The sequence below is a fragment of the Zea mays genome, chromosome 5 (genome assembly GCF_902167145.1).
Source record: "Zea mays cultivar B73 chromosome 5, Zm-B73-REFERENCE-NAM-5.0, whole genome shotgun sequence".
Lineage (NCBI taxonomy): Eukaryota > Viridiplantae > Streptophyta > Magnoliopsida > Poales > Poaceae > Zea > Zea mays.
Genome location: NC_050100.1, coordinates 220,126,257 through 220,141,947, shown reverse-complemented (window position 1 = coordinate 220,141,947; position 15,691 = coordinate 220,126,257). Strand labels below are relative to the sequence as shown.

Below are 15,691 nucleotides of genomic sequence, written 5' to 3'. Positions count from 1 at the left end.
AATATATTGTCATATGTTGAATCAAAACATTTGGAATGAAAATATAGAAACCAGAATATAGTATCTTCCCCATATTCCCACTGGTCTAGCTCATTGGTGATTTTTTTTGTCTCGGTTACTACTGACTGCAACCTCTACTCCATGGAGCAAATCTATAACACATATTTCAAGTAATCGTGTTTTCTTTCCGAATTCCACAGACTAACTACTATAGTATGTTATACTTATACATAAAGAATATAGCAAATATTATCAAAGATAAGCACTTTAATTCCATCATGATTGCACTTCTCGTGGAAATCAATCATAATTACGCTAAAAATAAGCAGATGTCACAGATGATTACAGATGCACGCACTGGAATAGGTAGTTAAAATAGCTTTCTTCTCCATGTTAAGTAATATAATAACTCATAAAAACATATGTCATAAAACATGCAGCAGTGAGACCATGGCAGCATCTCCTTTGAAGGCAGTCACATGGAAGGTTAAAAAGCAATGAAGACCTAACAGGGATAGCGATTTCATAGAACCATCTAACATAGTACAGACTAATTTAAACCACTAATGAACCAAAAGACTTGTGTTACGTTTGTTTCCAAGCTCTAAGTCCAAAAGTGGAAAACTGTGAAAACCCACAGTTGTCTCCACCTGAGTAAAACCAGTGGAAGAAGCTCCAAAAGAAGCTGATTGCAAAGTATTTTGTGAACCCATTCACTTGCTGCCTATTTTGAACATACACAAAAACTATTCAATAGATTGAAATTTTATCTGAATCTGCAGGTTGAGTTATGCGAGAGAACGACATACTTTGCCGTTGCATCTCCATGAGTTGTGTGGAATCCATTTATAAGAACAGATGTTGCAGTACCACTTGGGTAAGTTAATTTGTAGTCAATTATCATGATCTGAAATGGTACAACGTCAGTAGCAGATTTCCACCATCCACTTACACCAAACAGCCTAACAAATTCTAGAAGTTCTTGAAATAGAATGCGTAAATTCAAGGCGCTCAGATTTTAAAAATCGATTTTCACTGGCGGTCGGCGTAATAAAACCGCCAGTGAAAATCGATTTTCACTGGCGGTCGACGTAATAAAACCGCCAGTGCAAATCGTTTCCAGGAAACATAAAACATATTTTAAAAATAGTTAAAAATTTTATTTTTATCAGGGGGGCCCCAGCCCACCCCACCCCCACCCGTCTCTCCGTCGAAGTCGCAAGTCGCGGCATTTTTCGCGCGCTACGCGGTTGTTAGTATTCGAACCGTCGACCTCACCCTCGCGCGTAGCCTCCCCTACCACTCCGTCTATGACATGTCTTGTGTCTAGTTTGTAGTTGTTTTCTCCACATATTACAACCATTTGAGTGTAAATTGCTTATTTGAGACACTAAACGAATTCAAATAAAAAAGTTGTCAACTACAAAGATAAATAACTTTTGAAGTTCTACAACTTTTATTTTGACACTTTTTTCATCCGAGGTAGTTTGCAAAATTTGAATTTTAAATTTGACATACTTAGATTCAATTTTTGAGAACCGAAATGAGTTCAAACAAAAAAGTTGTCAACTACAAAGTTTCATAACTTTTAGAGATCTACAACTTTTATTTTGGTGGTTTTGTCATACGAGGCCGTTTGAAAAACTCGAAAAATTAAGGATAAAAATGATTTCTAGTGGCGGTTCCTTAAGAAAACCGCCACTAGAAATCGTATTTCTAGTGGCGGTTCCTTAAGAAAACCGCCACTACAAATTATGGATTTCTACTGGCGGTTTTCTTAAGGAACCGCCAGTAGAAATACGATTTCTAGTGGCGGTTTTCTTAAGTAACCGCCACTAGAAATAACACAGTCGGTGGATAACCGAAACCGCCTGTAAAAATATATCGTCCCCGCAGGCTTTGAGTCTTTTTGTACTAGTGACGACCACACATCCGGGCCGGGAAAGGCAAAATCCGCGACGCCGCAAAAGCCTATAATACGGTACGTCGTCATCAATTCATCATTTGCATGTTGCCGAGCACCATTATTAATTCCCCACTGCGGCGACGTTTGACCATGCAAAATGGCTGATGATGTTTATTTACACATTAGAAGACCTTCTTTCTCAAGAAGAATCTGGAGATGGCTTTCTTGATGGAATTGGTCAGTATACCATCCTTTAATACAAATATTACGAAGCATTATATAAGATACAAGACTTTAGATACACTCCTTATTGTACTCACTCTGGATATCGAAATACACTCCTTTGTCACACACTAATACAAAAGGGTGTTGGTTGCGCAATCCGAGGAGAGGAGGGAGCAGGTGCAGTGCGTAGGCTGCTCGACAGCGTTGCCATAGCCACCGTACGCCTTTTTTGGTTGTTTAGGCCAGTTCGACAGGCCTCTATTTGTAGCCGGCTATAGGACTGTTAGTCGCTATATCCTATTTTTACTGTCCTTATCTGATCATAATCTTATCTGCAGTAAGGTGAGAAGCGGGAAATAGAAACAGACGCAGGTAGTTTGCGTGTGATGTACGATGATGAAAACTAATGTTTGAGATGAAAAAACGAACAAATGAAAGACAAAAGAAAATTAAGGAAAAAGAAAGTGAGAAAACAAAAAAAATGCGATAGAGAAAACAAGGGAAAAGAAATAAAGCGAGAAAAGAAAATTGCTGGAAAGGGGATCCACGTCACCCGGCCGGAAGGCCAGGCGAGGTCACCACAGCAACTGGCTTCAAGCGTACTAGGTGTCCAGGCGAGACATGGGTCTGCCAAATTTGGAACAAGATATACCTGTCACTAATAGTCTCTGCTGTGAATTTTTTATGAAAAGTAACTTGTATATGAAAATTTTGTTCCTGCTCCTACAGTCCTACCAAATATTTGGATTCTACCAAACTGAGACCCTACCTTCGGGTCAGATCATTGCAATCAGTCGCACAGGCTTTAAAGTCATAAACATCATATTATAGGATTTGTGCTTGACCACTTGATTCTTGTTGTAAAATACCTGGTTACTCATGAACCACTTCCATTTTGTTTGCAAAATTATGATACACAACATTTAACCATGTGAAGTGCTGTGAGCCTGTGATTGGGAAATGAGTCCTTCATTTGCCTTTTAGTCCACATTTTTTTTTGAGGGCATGGTTTTGCTAAGCCTTTCATGCCTAAACACCCACTTCTATTTCCTCACAGAAAATTTGCATGCCATCTGCAGATCATATTATCCCAGGAGAAAAATATCCAACAGCTCAACCAGCTTATCGAGAGCCTTCAGCGCCAGCTACTGCACTGCCGTGGTAGCAATAACACTGTTCATGCTGCTGCCGCCGTTGCCACAGAAGCGAGTGAAGTCGAGGGACATGAGGTCATTGAAGATGAGAATAGACGATGATCCTTGGCGTACATGCTTCTACGATGCCGGTACAGCTGCTAAAGAGCAGAACAGTCGTCTGAATGCTTGAATTCACTCTATTGTATATTTGATACTCCGCCGACTAGTGGATTCCCCCGGCACTGTAAGCCTGTAGAGAATTGTAATTTTTTATAATGTGATTTATTTAGGTCGCGGCTACTAATTCACCTGGAAAGTTACCTTGCCATTCTTTCTTCTGATGATGGCGCTCCATCGATGCTTGATTGCGCCCAAAATGGCTGAATTGTATGCAGTCTCTGATTTTTGTATTTGACCTGTGAAGGCGTACAGATGAAAAGTTGGCTGATGAACTGTTCAGTTCAGGTATGCAGCCAGCATTCACTGGCATGCCGCCGCCTCATCGTGCTCCTCAAAACTTGTGGCCCCGAGAATATTTATAGTTATACTAGAACATGAGGCGCCCTTACGGGCGCCCTATCGACGACACATAATTCGTAAACAGGAAAGCAGAACCAGCCATCTAAAAGAACATAAGAACTCTAATTAACCAATATGGCACATAAATAGGAGGTCCTAAAGCAGATTCGTACCTTGAGGAAAGCGTGAAGGGTACAAGCAGTGGTTGTAGTAGCTGGGAGAGAATTGAGAAACATGGCAAGCCATTTCCAGATAAGCCATAAGGATGATGTATACCCTTGATTTTTGTCCATAAATGAAGTTAGTAGGCCAGTCTACTGGCCAGAGAACTATATCATATGAAAAATCATCAATTCAAAAAGAAGGTATAAAACAAGCACGGAACAAGAAAAGAAGTGCACACACTTGAATCAATGTCGTGAAATTTGGAGATCCCAATGCCTTGTGTTGCTAATCGGACATGGCATATATACATATTTCAAATTGCAGATACAACATTGATACAAGCCACAACTTCATCATAATAAAGGGAGAGAAATCACTACCACATTACTCCCCTGAAATTGTTGCCCAAAAAATAAGTGCTGAAACCACATCTCTGCCATCTCAGATTGTCCTATTGCATGGAACAACATGTTACTCCATACCATCGTCTGCCAGGTTCACTATTTTTCCCCTGGGCTAGCTTACTCCATACCAAACTAACTAACAATGATGAGGTCTGCCCAAATTCAGCCTCAATCTCTAAACCTTCCTGAAAACAGTGGCGGTAATTAACAGATGGGCAGAACAGATGGCATATGCAAAAAAGGAGAAAAACCATCAGGCAGAACACATGACAGACGCTAGATGGCCAGGAGCAAGCCAGGGGAGGCAGGCGACGTGTCTGCCGCTGGCCTAGAGTAAAAAGAGACAGATCAAGCCATGAAATGCACCACTATCTGACATGTGAGAATTTAACAATTTGTTACACAACTAATATCTTGCACTGGACAAAAAATTCAATTAGTTATTCCGTCGAGAAATTAGTTCATATGGTCTATTCCTGTTGGTGTTTGCTTCAAGTGGTGGAAGATCGTCGTCTTCATCAGAACCTGGCTCCTCATCAATCTGGACAGTAGTTTGTGCTTGTGTTCCCGCCTCTAAAGCTTCATTCAGAGTTGAGTTGAAAATAGTTGGCCTAATATAAGAAGGGACGGACCAGTTTCTGGATGCCAAGTTAAGCAAAATTCAGCAACACTGAGACAAATGTACACAGACTGATATTTTATAAGATCAGTTAGTAGCTTAGGATCTCTAATCCTAGTATTGTTTTCCCTCTGTCATCACTACAAAGTAGAAAATACAACACAAAATTCAGTTATATAAAAATGATTCTTTCGTGGATAGTTGATCAGGTAAAAGGTATATGTGCCTCAGTGACCCTTTCTTTTTGTTATGAGGCAAGTGAATTGTAAATCCTAGATTCATATAATAAGCTATGTATACTCTGCTCAATTGATGAGGACATGTTGTATTGGTTTTGACGGGCCACTGCACGTTGCAGGGGCGCATTGTGTTTGTTATGTATTACCGGCTTATGTTTTTTTATTGCAATTTTTTTACTCCATTTTCTATGCAAGACCTAATCCATTTTTTATTCATAAGCCCAGTTACTTTAGTACCTACCAAATACTGCAAATTGCCAATTTCAAACATATATTCCTACCTTGCTAATGAAAATAAAAGTAAAAAATAGAGAATGTGAACGCACCTTGTTAAAACCATGTCAAGCCTCTATAACAAAAGTTGAATAAAGAGATAACATCAAGTCTGCAGTCTGTAATTCACGAAGCATGCATAACTACTAAGTGACATTCAATCTCTAGAAATATGAGTATAATGGAGACACCAAAGAAACACACATTACATACCTGCTTGCAAATATTTGGTTAGTGTCATGCAGCCAGCAACATGGTTTCCCCTACCTAGAATGATCCTTGGCAATCAAGGAAGCACCAAGGTGACTCCACTCTCGGCACACTGTTGCTCTACAATTCACTGAATCGTCAATACACAATTAGTCGTTGTCGTTCTTCTTACAAGAACATACCATAGATGGCGATGAGTAGCCAGAGGTGGAGCCTCAAAACAGGCATCGGCTGCGACAGCCACCCGTTGAGGTACCCGGCGGCTCGCCACGACCGCGGCCATCGAGGTGGCCGCCTGGATCGCCTCGATGTCGGTGACGGCCTGCACGACCTCCTGGTGAAAGCTGAGGAAGCTGTCAAAACAGGTGGCCGGCGCTTCCGGCCTCGCCGTCTTGCTCACTTCCGAGAACAACCTGTAACGATTGTTTAGCAGCAATTAGCGATATCGTGAGAACAAAATTTATTTATACACTCGCAATCAGTGCCAAAACGCTACTACAAGAAATCACACACATACTTGTAGATCCTAGCCACGTTGTCCGTGGCTGATGCGTTGTGCAGTGCCTCCAGGGCAACCTTCTGCGCCTGCTCTCTCTGCTCCATTGTGTCCTGAATGCAGGACACAACAAACACGTTAGACAAAGAAGAGTCAAGATTGATGGTTTGCTGCTATTCCTAGATCCGATCGCACCTTCCCGAGTAGACTGAGCTTCCCCGGCACCGGCACGCGAGCAGCTATCGCCGATCGCTTCTTGGTGGATGTGGCCGAGCTTCCGAGCTCATCATCAGAAGGAGGCGAGGGTCGAGGAGGGCTCTTCCTCCTTGGTCACCCTCCTCGTCGCCCTCGAGTCTGTGCAGCTCACCGAACTCTTCTCCTGCGCAAACACAAATTGGAAATCAACATTGATCTGTAAACAAAGGCGCGACTCGACTTGGCTCCCAATGCTTTTCAGTTGAGGCTAGGGGCGTACAGTGGGGAATGGGCTCTTGGGGATCCTGGGATGCTGTTGATCCCTGTCCGCGACAAAGCTCTTGCTCCTGTCAGCCTGGGCAGCACGCTACTGCTCTTCCTCACCGACACAGAGCTCAGCGCTGGCGACGCCGCGGCGGCCCGCTCCCTACCAGGCGTCGCCGCAGCCCCGCGCTCCCTGGCAGGCGTCGCGCCACCAGCGCGGTCCTTGACCGGAGTCGACAAGGCCGGCCGCTCCTTGACCGGCGTCGTCCTCTCGGCATCGAAGTTGAGCGTGGTAGGCTTGATGGCGGCATTCTGCTCGGGGCCCCAGGACCCCTGCGCGGCGCGGCGGGCTTGGCCCTCGCTGCCGGGTCGGGCGTGCCGACGACGAGCGGGTCCGACGGTGGCGCGCCCTGCCTGTGGCGATGGACCGGCGGCACGTCTGCCAGCAGCCTCCTCCGTGCCATTGTAGCCTGCCGCAGCCGATGAAACATAGATGGGAGATAAACCCTTCCGCTTTGGATTCTTGCCTGCTGATGCACGAGGAAGACGGAGTTGGGAAAAGTTTAGATCTAGGGCTCCATATGCGAACAGGGGGCGAGGAGGGGAAAGCAAATAGCCAAGTACTCAAGGGAAGAAGGAAGGTACTAACCTTCCACGGCTTCCCAGAGCTCTGGCTCTCGTGGCGCCACAAGGCCACCTGCGACCGTGGGCTTGGCGCCGGCGAACACGTCAGAGACATGGGCGATGGCGGCGAGGTCGGGAGGAGGTAGGGGCGCGACAGGAGGAACATCGTGGGTATATGGAGTGTCGGATGGGGACGGGCGGACCGCGGACGTGATGTATAGCTCGCGCGCAGCTCCATTGAATTGAAGAAAAATTTCGGGTCCGTGGGCACGTGTCGGCACGCATGAGAGGCTGGAGCCGTGAAATGCGGAGGGAGCGTGAAACCCCAGTGGGTTTTAACAAGAAGTAATGTCGTCTGCATCAACAGCATTGTTCGGAGCTAATCCTCGCCAAACTGGAATTAGGTCGCTGCGAATCCTCTATCTTTAATTATTATCTTGTCATACCAGCAAAAATAAATACTTAGATAACAGAATAATTAACGTCTATAGAAATCATCGTAGAGACTTGTGACTTGTGAGTGCCCTCGATGATCTCCGAGTAGAAGCTCCCAGGCACCTGCCCTCCTACCCACTACACCAGGACGCCTGTGTGGACGAAGCTTCTTTTGGATGCTGGGGCCTGGCGGCCGGGGTGTGGCGCTGCCGTTGCTCTGGTGTGGTGTGGTGATGCCGTGTCTTGGCAAGTCCCACGAAAACATGCCATGACACAAAACATGCCATCCTCAGCGCTTCCGAATCCAAGTCCAAAAATGCTAGCAGCACCGTGAGCCCGTTGTGGAGAGCTTTCTCGTCTGCTACATCGTTTTCCTCTCTCTCTTAGGGTGTGTTTGGTTACAGTGACAGAATGGGATGGGACGGGACGATCCCTCAAATAGGGTTGTTTGGTTTAGGGTCAGGAGTTGAGACAGGACTATCTCAGTGTTGTCCCCCAGTTATCCCTCAAAATTGGAGGGACGAGAGAGGACACCAGGGGACGTCCCTGTCCTGGTTGTCCTGCAACCAAACACACCCTTATATAATTCCCTCCGTCGAAAAATATAATTTATTTTAGACTAAATACATATTTATTTATTAATTTATGGATGTAGTTTTGAACTTAGAGCTACCAATCAAGGTTCGAACCTGCCTAAGGGTGATAATACACGACGACTGCTTTATATATAGTTGATACATATAGCGAAGTCGCATTCACCTTCTTGTCTCGTTGGCAAAGAAAAAGTCACGAGGCGGGTCCCAGGACTCAGCCGCGCACTGCGCGCACGCACGGCACGGGTCTTGAACTCTTGTTTCCCAGGAGGCCAGGAGCCCAGGACTCACCTCGCGCGCCCAATGGCCCAATGCATCCATCTGCTAGCTAGATCCGGTCAAGACGGCGGTTTCAGACGAGACGCCACCCTCTCCACCGGCCGGCCCGCCGGATTACCAAACCAATGCAACCACCCGCACCCGCGGCGAGCCGAGACAACTCGTCGCCACCGTGCCCCGCTCCTTCGCTAATACGGAGTATATAAACCCCCGCAATCCACACGTCTCCTGTCAAACCCGGCCTCCAATAGTGTTGCTGTAATCTTGTAGTGCGTCAGCAGTACTTGCATTAGTTGCACGTAGATGCATTAGTCTGTCGCGTGTGTTACTGCATGGCATATTTGTTTTAGCGTAGATCACGGCGAGCTGGAGACTGCACAGTCTGCGTCGTGACCGCGTCGTTCGGGTATTCGCCGCCACCACCTGTATGCCGTGCATGTCGCACGGGCCACCGAAAATGAGGGGCTTCGTGCAGCTGCGGGGAGTGGCGGGGAAGTCGGATCACTCTGTGTAATAAGACTCTGTTAATGCATCAGAAAACTGCGCGTGAGTTGCAGCCCAAAAATACCTCTGTCTCAGCGTTCGTCCGTCGGCTCCGCTGATCGCGTGTGTCGTCGGTCCGGTTCCAACAATTGGTATCAGAGCCAGGTAGGCACAGTGCATTCTCAGACAAATCTTGGCTCACAATGTGTGAGGGGGAGATTGTTGGGAATAGTCCCACATTGTGTGGTGAGGGTGTGGTAGCATGGTTTATAAGGTTGAGGGTGCAACTCCCTATTAGGCTAGCTTTTTGGGGGAGTGTTGGCCCAAGAGATCTAAAGCCCGCTGCTATACGTGTGGGCGCGTGTGTCGCGGCCCGACAGCCTGGATGGGCGCGCCGTGTGTGCGGGCGGCCCCGACGGACACGCCATGTGTCGGCGGTCCGGTTCCAACACGTAAAGGACGGTGCCGCAACTGCGGGATCTATGGTCACTGGGCTGAGGACTGCAAACGCCCTAAAAGGGGGAAGAAGAAGGAGACGCCGATTCCTGAGGCAAATGTGGCGATCGGTGGAACTGAACACAGTGGCGCACTGATGCTGGCCACCTGTGACTTTGTGCACGATGTGGTTCAGCATGTTCATCTGACAGAGAAGACTATACCAATTTCAGTTCCTGAAGGTATGTGGGTCCTTGACACTGGAGCAAGTAATCACATGACAGGTACACGGTCGTTGCTGACGCAGCTTGACCAAGGTGTTCGGGGAACAGTTCGGTTTGGAGATGGGTCTGTCGTCAGAATACAAGGTATGGGTTCAGTTATTATGCAAGGCAGTGGTAATGGGCACAAGGTGTTAACTGATGTTTACTACATTCCTGAACTAAGAACCAATATAGTCAGTTTGGGTCAATTAGAAGAAAAAGGCTTTAAGTTTGGAGGTGGAAATGGAAAATTATGTGTGTATGATCAAGAACATATGCTGTTAATAGCTGCACCTAGAACTGCAAATAGGCTCTACACCATCAAATTTGGCCTGTCAGCACCTGTGTGTTTGCTGTCAAATACCGGACACAAGTCATGGCAGTGGCATGCTAGATTTGGTCACCTAAATTTCAGAGCCCTACATGATCTTAGTAGCAAAAACATGGTTGATGGCATGCAAACTGTGAAAAAGGCTGAGCAGGTATGTGATGGTTGTGTTCTTGGGAAACAGCATAGGAAACCTTTTCCAACTGTGTCAAGTTTCAGAGCTGAGAAAGGGTTAGAACTGGTTCATGCAGATTTGTGTGGTCAGATTACTCCTAAAAGTATAGGTGGTGCCTCATTTTTTCTTTTAGTAGTAGATGACCATAGTAGATATATGTGGGTCGAGATGCTTAATACTAAGGATCAAGCACTAGACTGTTTCAAAAAAATCAAGCAAAGGGCAGAAGTTGAACTGGGTGGTAGTCTGAAGGCATTGAGAACAGACAGAGGGGGAGAATTCACATCAAACCTGTTTTCAGTGTTCTGCAGTCAGTTTGGAATCAAACACTACACCACAACTCCATATTCCCCTCAGCAAAATGGGGTTGTTGAGAGGAGGAACCAGTCAGTGGTTGAAATGGCTAGGTGCCTGCTGAAATCGATGAGAGTTCCATCAATATTTTGGGGTGAGGCAGTGAGAACTGCAGTGTATATCCTCAACAGATCACCCACAAAAGCTCTGAACAAAAAGACTCCCTATGAAGCTTGGCATGGAAAAAAGCCCAAAGTGAGTCACCTGAGAATCTTTGGTTGTGTAGCACATGTGAAGCGTGTTGGTCCTGGAATAAATAAGCTTGCTGACAGATCCAGCAAAATGGTATTTATTGGCTATGAGTCAGGAACTAAAGGATACAGGTTCTTTGATCCAGCCACAAATAAGCTGGTAGTTAGCAGAGATGTGGTATTTGAAGAAGGGAAACCTTGGGACTGGGACAGTTCAAAGTGCAGCACAGATCAACAAGAGAATGACACTTTTATTGTTCACTATGATCTAACTGACCAAAACATGGCAACAGCTGGGGATGATAGTAACACAACACTGTCAGACCAAAGTACAGGAGGAGAAAATTCAGTTGGCCAAAGCAGTGAAACAGGACAAGCTAATGAACTTGCTTCTCCATACACTCCAATATCAAGTATGATGCAAAGTCAAGGGATGGGAACTCCATCTGTTCAACAATCAGAGAGCTCAGGGTCAGGACCATACAGGTTCAGAACATTGACTGATTTGTTTGATGCAACTGAACAAGTGCATGACTTTGAGTATAGTGGAGTGTGCATGCTGGCAGCTGACGAACCTGCATGTGTGGAACAGGCTCTTTCAGAGGACTGCTGGAAAAGAGCTATGGAGGTTGAACTGAAGTCAATTCAAGAAAATCAGACCTGGGAGATTGCTGATCTGCCAAGGGATCACAAGGCTATAGGACTCAAATGGGTTTTCAAAGTAAAGAGGGATCCAACTGGGAATATTGTTAAGCACAAGGCCAGATTGGTAGCTAAAGGATATGCTCAAATCCAGGGGGTGGATTATGATGAGGTTTTTGCCCCTGTGGCAAGGCTAGAGACAGTGAGAATACTGTTGGCCATAGCAGCTGAAGGGGAGTGGGAAGTGCATCACATGGATGTGAAGTCTGCATTCCTGAATGGAGATCTCAAAGAAGAAGTTTATGTACTTCAACCACCAGGCTTTGTGTGTCCTGCAGCCAAAAGAAAGGTGTTAAAACTGAAGAAGGCCTTGTATGGATTGAAACAGGCTCCTCGAGCCTGGAATGCAAAACTTGATGAGGAGTTGACAAGGCTGGGTTTCAGAAGGAGTGTGGAGGAACATGCTGTTTACAAACGAGGAACAGGTGTAACCTTACTTCTAGTTGGTGTATATGTTGATGATCTCATCATTTGTGGGCCAAACAGCAATGAGATAGCTGTCTTCAAGCAACAGATGATGAAAAGGTTCAATATGTGTGATCTAGGCCTATTGAGTTACTACCTAGGCTTACAAGTAAAGCAGAAACCAGGGGAGATCACTATCTGTCAGAGTGCATATGCTGAAAAGATACTGGAGAATTGTGGTATGCAGGGTTGTAATCCTGTGGATACACCAATGGAGCAGCACCTAAAATTGTTACCTGGGAAGCCTGAGCTGATTCTAGATGCAACAAAATACAGAAGTCTTGTTGGTAGTTTGAGGTACTTGGTTAACACAAGACCTGATCTTGCCTTCTCAGTAGGAATGGTGAGTAGATTTATGGAAACACCAAATGCTGAGCACTGGACAGCCATCAAGCGAATTATCAGGTTTGTTGCAGGAACCATCCAATATGGCTGCAAATATTCAAAGGGAGCAGATGCAGCATTAGTTGGCTACTCAGACAGTGACCATGCAGGTGATCTTGAGAGAAGAAAGAGCACAAGTGGGATTGTATTTTTCTTGGGCAACAATGTCATCACGTGGTGTTCACAGAAGCAAAGAGTGGTGTCACTGTCATCTTGCGAATCTGAATATATAGCAGCAGCTTCAGCAGCCTGTCAGGGGGTGTGGTTGAGCAGGCTATTGGGGGACCTTATGTGCACTGATGTGAAGCGTTTTTGTCTCCTCATTGACAATAAATCGGCTCAAGAACTAAGCAAGAATCCAGTCTATCACGAAAGAAGCAAGCACATAGATACCAGGTATCATTACATCAGAGAATGTGTGGGAAATGGTGTTCTGGATGTGAAGCATGTCAGCTCTGAAAATCAGTTAGCAGATATACTGACGAAGCCAAATGTTGCTGTAATCTTGTAGTGCGTCAGCAGTACTTGCATTAGTTGCACGTAGATGCATTAGTCTGTCGCGTGTGTTACTGCATGGCATATTTGTTTTAGCGTAGATCACGGCGAGCTGGAGACTGCACAGTCTGCGTCGTGACCGCGTCGTTCGGGTATTCGCCGCCACCACCTGTATGCCGTGCATGTCGCACGGGCCACCGAAAATGAGGGGCTTCGTGCAGCTGCGGGGAGTGGCGGGGAAGTCGGATCACTCTGTGTAATAAGACTCTGTTAATGCATCAGAAAACTGCGCGTGAGTTGCAGCCCAAAAATACCTCTGTCTCAGCGTTCGTCCGTCGGCTCCGCTGATCGCGCTCTGTCGTCGCGCTGCCACAGTTCGTGTTCATCGCCGACCGTCGTGTTTCAGTTCCAACAAATAGCACTCCATCGCGGACGCGGGGAAAGAACCGAAAGATACAATATAGGCGACCGAACCGAGAGGCTTACTAGTGCATACAAGTAGCGCAATGAGGATGCTGTTCCGTTGCCTGGTGGGGTGGTCGGAGCCGGCGGCGCCGGCCGAGAGCGGAGACGAGCAGCAGCAGCAGCAGGCGAGGAGGCTGGGGAAGAAGAAGGCGGTGCGGCGGATGCGGAGCGCGACGGCGCGGCTGCGGTCGCTGTCGCTGGGCGAGCTGTCGCGGACGCTGGCCTCGTCGGGCCTGCACGCCTTCACGCAGGCGGAGCTCCGGGCCGCCACGCGGGGCGTCTCCGGCAGCCAGCTCATCGGGGAGGGCGGGTTCGGCCCTGTCTACCGGGGCTTCCTCGACGAGCGGCTCCGGCCCGGGGAGCTGGAGCCGCAGCACGTCGCCGTCAAGTTCCTCGACGCCGACGGGCAGCAGGGCCACCGCGAGTGGCTGGTACGTACGGACGCGCGCGTGCACTGTGCTGTGGCTAGCATGCGTGCGTGCTTAATGCTAACGATGGATGGATGGATGGATGCAGGCCGAGGTGGTGTACCTGGGGATGCTGAAGCACCCGCATCTGGTGAAGCTCATCGGGTACGGCTGCGAGGACGAGCAGAGGATGCTGGTGTACGAGTACATGGACAGAGGCAGCCTCGAGCACCACCTCTTCAAGAGTAAGCTAGTAGCAAATATATATACGGTGTATGTTCTTAGCTAGTACGTACGTGCACTGCGGGGACTGATGGATCCACGCGCCGCGCGTGCATGCAGATCTGCTGTCGACCCTGCCGTGGCGCACGCGGCTGAAGATCGCGGTGGGCGCCGCCAAGGGCCTGGCGTTCCTGCACGAGGCCGACACGCCCGTCATCTACCGCGACTTCAAAGCCTCCAACGTCCTGCTCGACTCCGTGAGTGCCTGCCTCCTCATGCTCATGCTCATGGTCATGCATGCATGGATTCTTCTTCTACCGAATGTGTGGCAACAATGCAAACTACTAGCTAGGGGTGTCCTTCTCCGATTCGTCGTTTACTTCTCCTACCGAATGTGTGGCAACAATAATGTCGCCGTCATTATTTTATTTGAGCAGGTAACCGGACGGAACCAAGCTGGTTGTTGCCTTGTCGTAGGCTTGACGAGCTTCGAACTATAGCAGCCGCCGTTGTATATACTCGATTAACCTAACACTCTTCTCAGTTCTGACTTCATTGAGAACAACCTCAAAAATGGCATCTCGTACAGAGAGCCGTTCGATCCGTGCTAGTAGAATGCGCCTGGTGGTATGGATCGGATAATAAAACTTTGACACGGAATAATCAGCCAATCAGGGTAGCAGCACGCATCGTACCCTTATCTAGCTAGCCTAGGATATATAACGGTCGAAGCAAATATTTAAACGATATGTGTAGACTGAATGACGTGTTCCTTTTCTGTGCATGACACAGGATTACACGGCAAAGCTCTCAGACTTTGGCCTGGCCAAGGAAGGCCCACAGGGCGACGACACCCACGTCACCACCCGTGTCATGGGGACACACGGCTACGCCGCGCCGGAGTACATTCTCACCGGTACGTCACGTCACGTCACAGACACATATATACCTGCGTACATGTAATGCAAGCACGTGCTGGTAATTAACAGTAGCATTAATCACGACCAGAGGCTGACCACGCATGCACTGCAGGGCACCTGACGTCGAAGAGCGACGTGTACAGCTTCGGAGTGGTGCTCCTGGAGCTGCTGTCGGGGAGGCGCAGCGTGGACAGGCGGCGGCGCGGGCGGGAGCAGCACCTGGTGGACTGGGCGCGCCCGCACCTGCGCCACCCGGAGCGGCTGCACCGGGTCATGGACCCCAGCCTCGACGGCCAGTACTCCGCCAGGGCCGCGCGCGAGGCCGCCACGGTCGCCTACCGCTGCCTGCACAGCGTGCCCAAGTCCCGCCCCACCATGCGCGCCGCCGTCGACGCGCTCGAGCCGCTGCTCGCCGTGTGCGGCGACGTCCCCGCGGGGCCCTTCGTGTACACGGTCCCGCCCGAGCCCGATGGCAGCGACGAGGCGGCGGCGACGGCGACGGCGGCCGTTGCCAGGAAGAAGTGCCTCGCGTCGGCCGCGCATGCCAAGGGCGAGCTGCGGACGACCGGCTCACGGCACGTGAGCTCCGTGGCCGGGCAAAGGAGCTCCTCCTCGCCTGAGCAGATCACGGACAGGGGAGCCTAGGCGCATGCGCTTGCATTGTGTCAGTGTGTATTTGTTCCCCCACGAAAAAAGTTTCAGTGTCAGCAACCTGTAAGCCGGCCAAATTGATTTGTTTGTTGATTCATTTCCTCGGTAATCCTGCTCCGCATAGCCGGGATTCCGAGAATAAGTTGCGAGTTGTTTCGCAGATTTTTTT

General features: G+C 48.2%; 1 protein-coding gene across 1 annotated transcript; it reads left to right on the top strand.

Moving 5' to 3' along the window:
- The first annotated feature begins 13,363 nt into the window (after positions 1-13,363).
- On the top strand, positions 13,364-15,516 carry LOC103628886 (serine/threonine-protein kinase). The gene is made up of 5 exons (XM_008649009.2): positions 13,364-13,753; positions 13,839-13,974; positions 14,072-14,208; positions 14,744-14,867; positions 14,984-15,516. Exons 1-5 carry the CDS (start codon positions 13,364-13,366, stop codon positions 15,514-15,516), a joined length of 1,320 nt encoding a protein of 439 aa, XP_008647231.2.
- The last annotated feature ends 175 nt before the right edge of the window (positions 15,517-15,691 follow it).

What these genes read in the sequence shown, in the direction of transcription:
- LOC103628886 (XM_008649009.2), top strand. Translation starts at nt 13,364, where the DNA reads ATGAGGATGCTGTTCCGTTGCCTGGTGGGGTGGTCGGAGCCGGCGGCG. An exon ending in AGGGCCACCGCGAGTGGCTG is followed by an intron (nt 13,754 to 13,838) that starts GTACGTACGGAC and finishes GGATGGATGCAG; the next exon opens with GCCGAGGTGGTGTACCTGGG. An exon ending in GCCGGAGTACATTCTCACCG is followed by an intron (nt 14,868 to 14,983) that starts GTACGTCACGTC and finishes CATGCACTGCAG; the next exon opens with GGCACCTGACGTCGAAGAGC.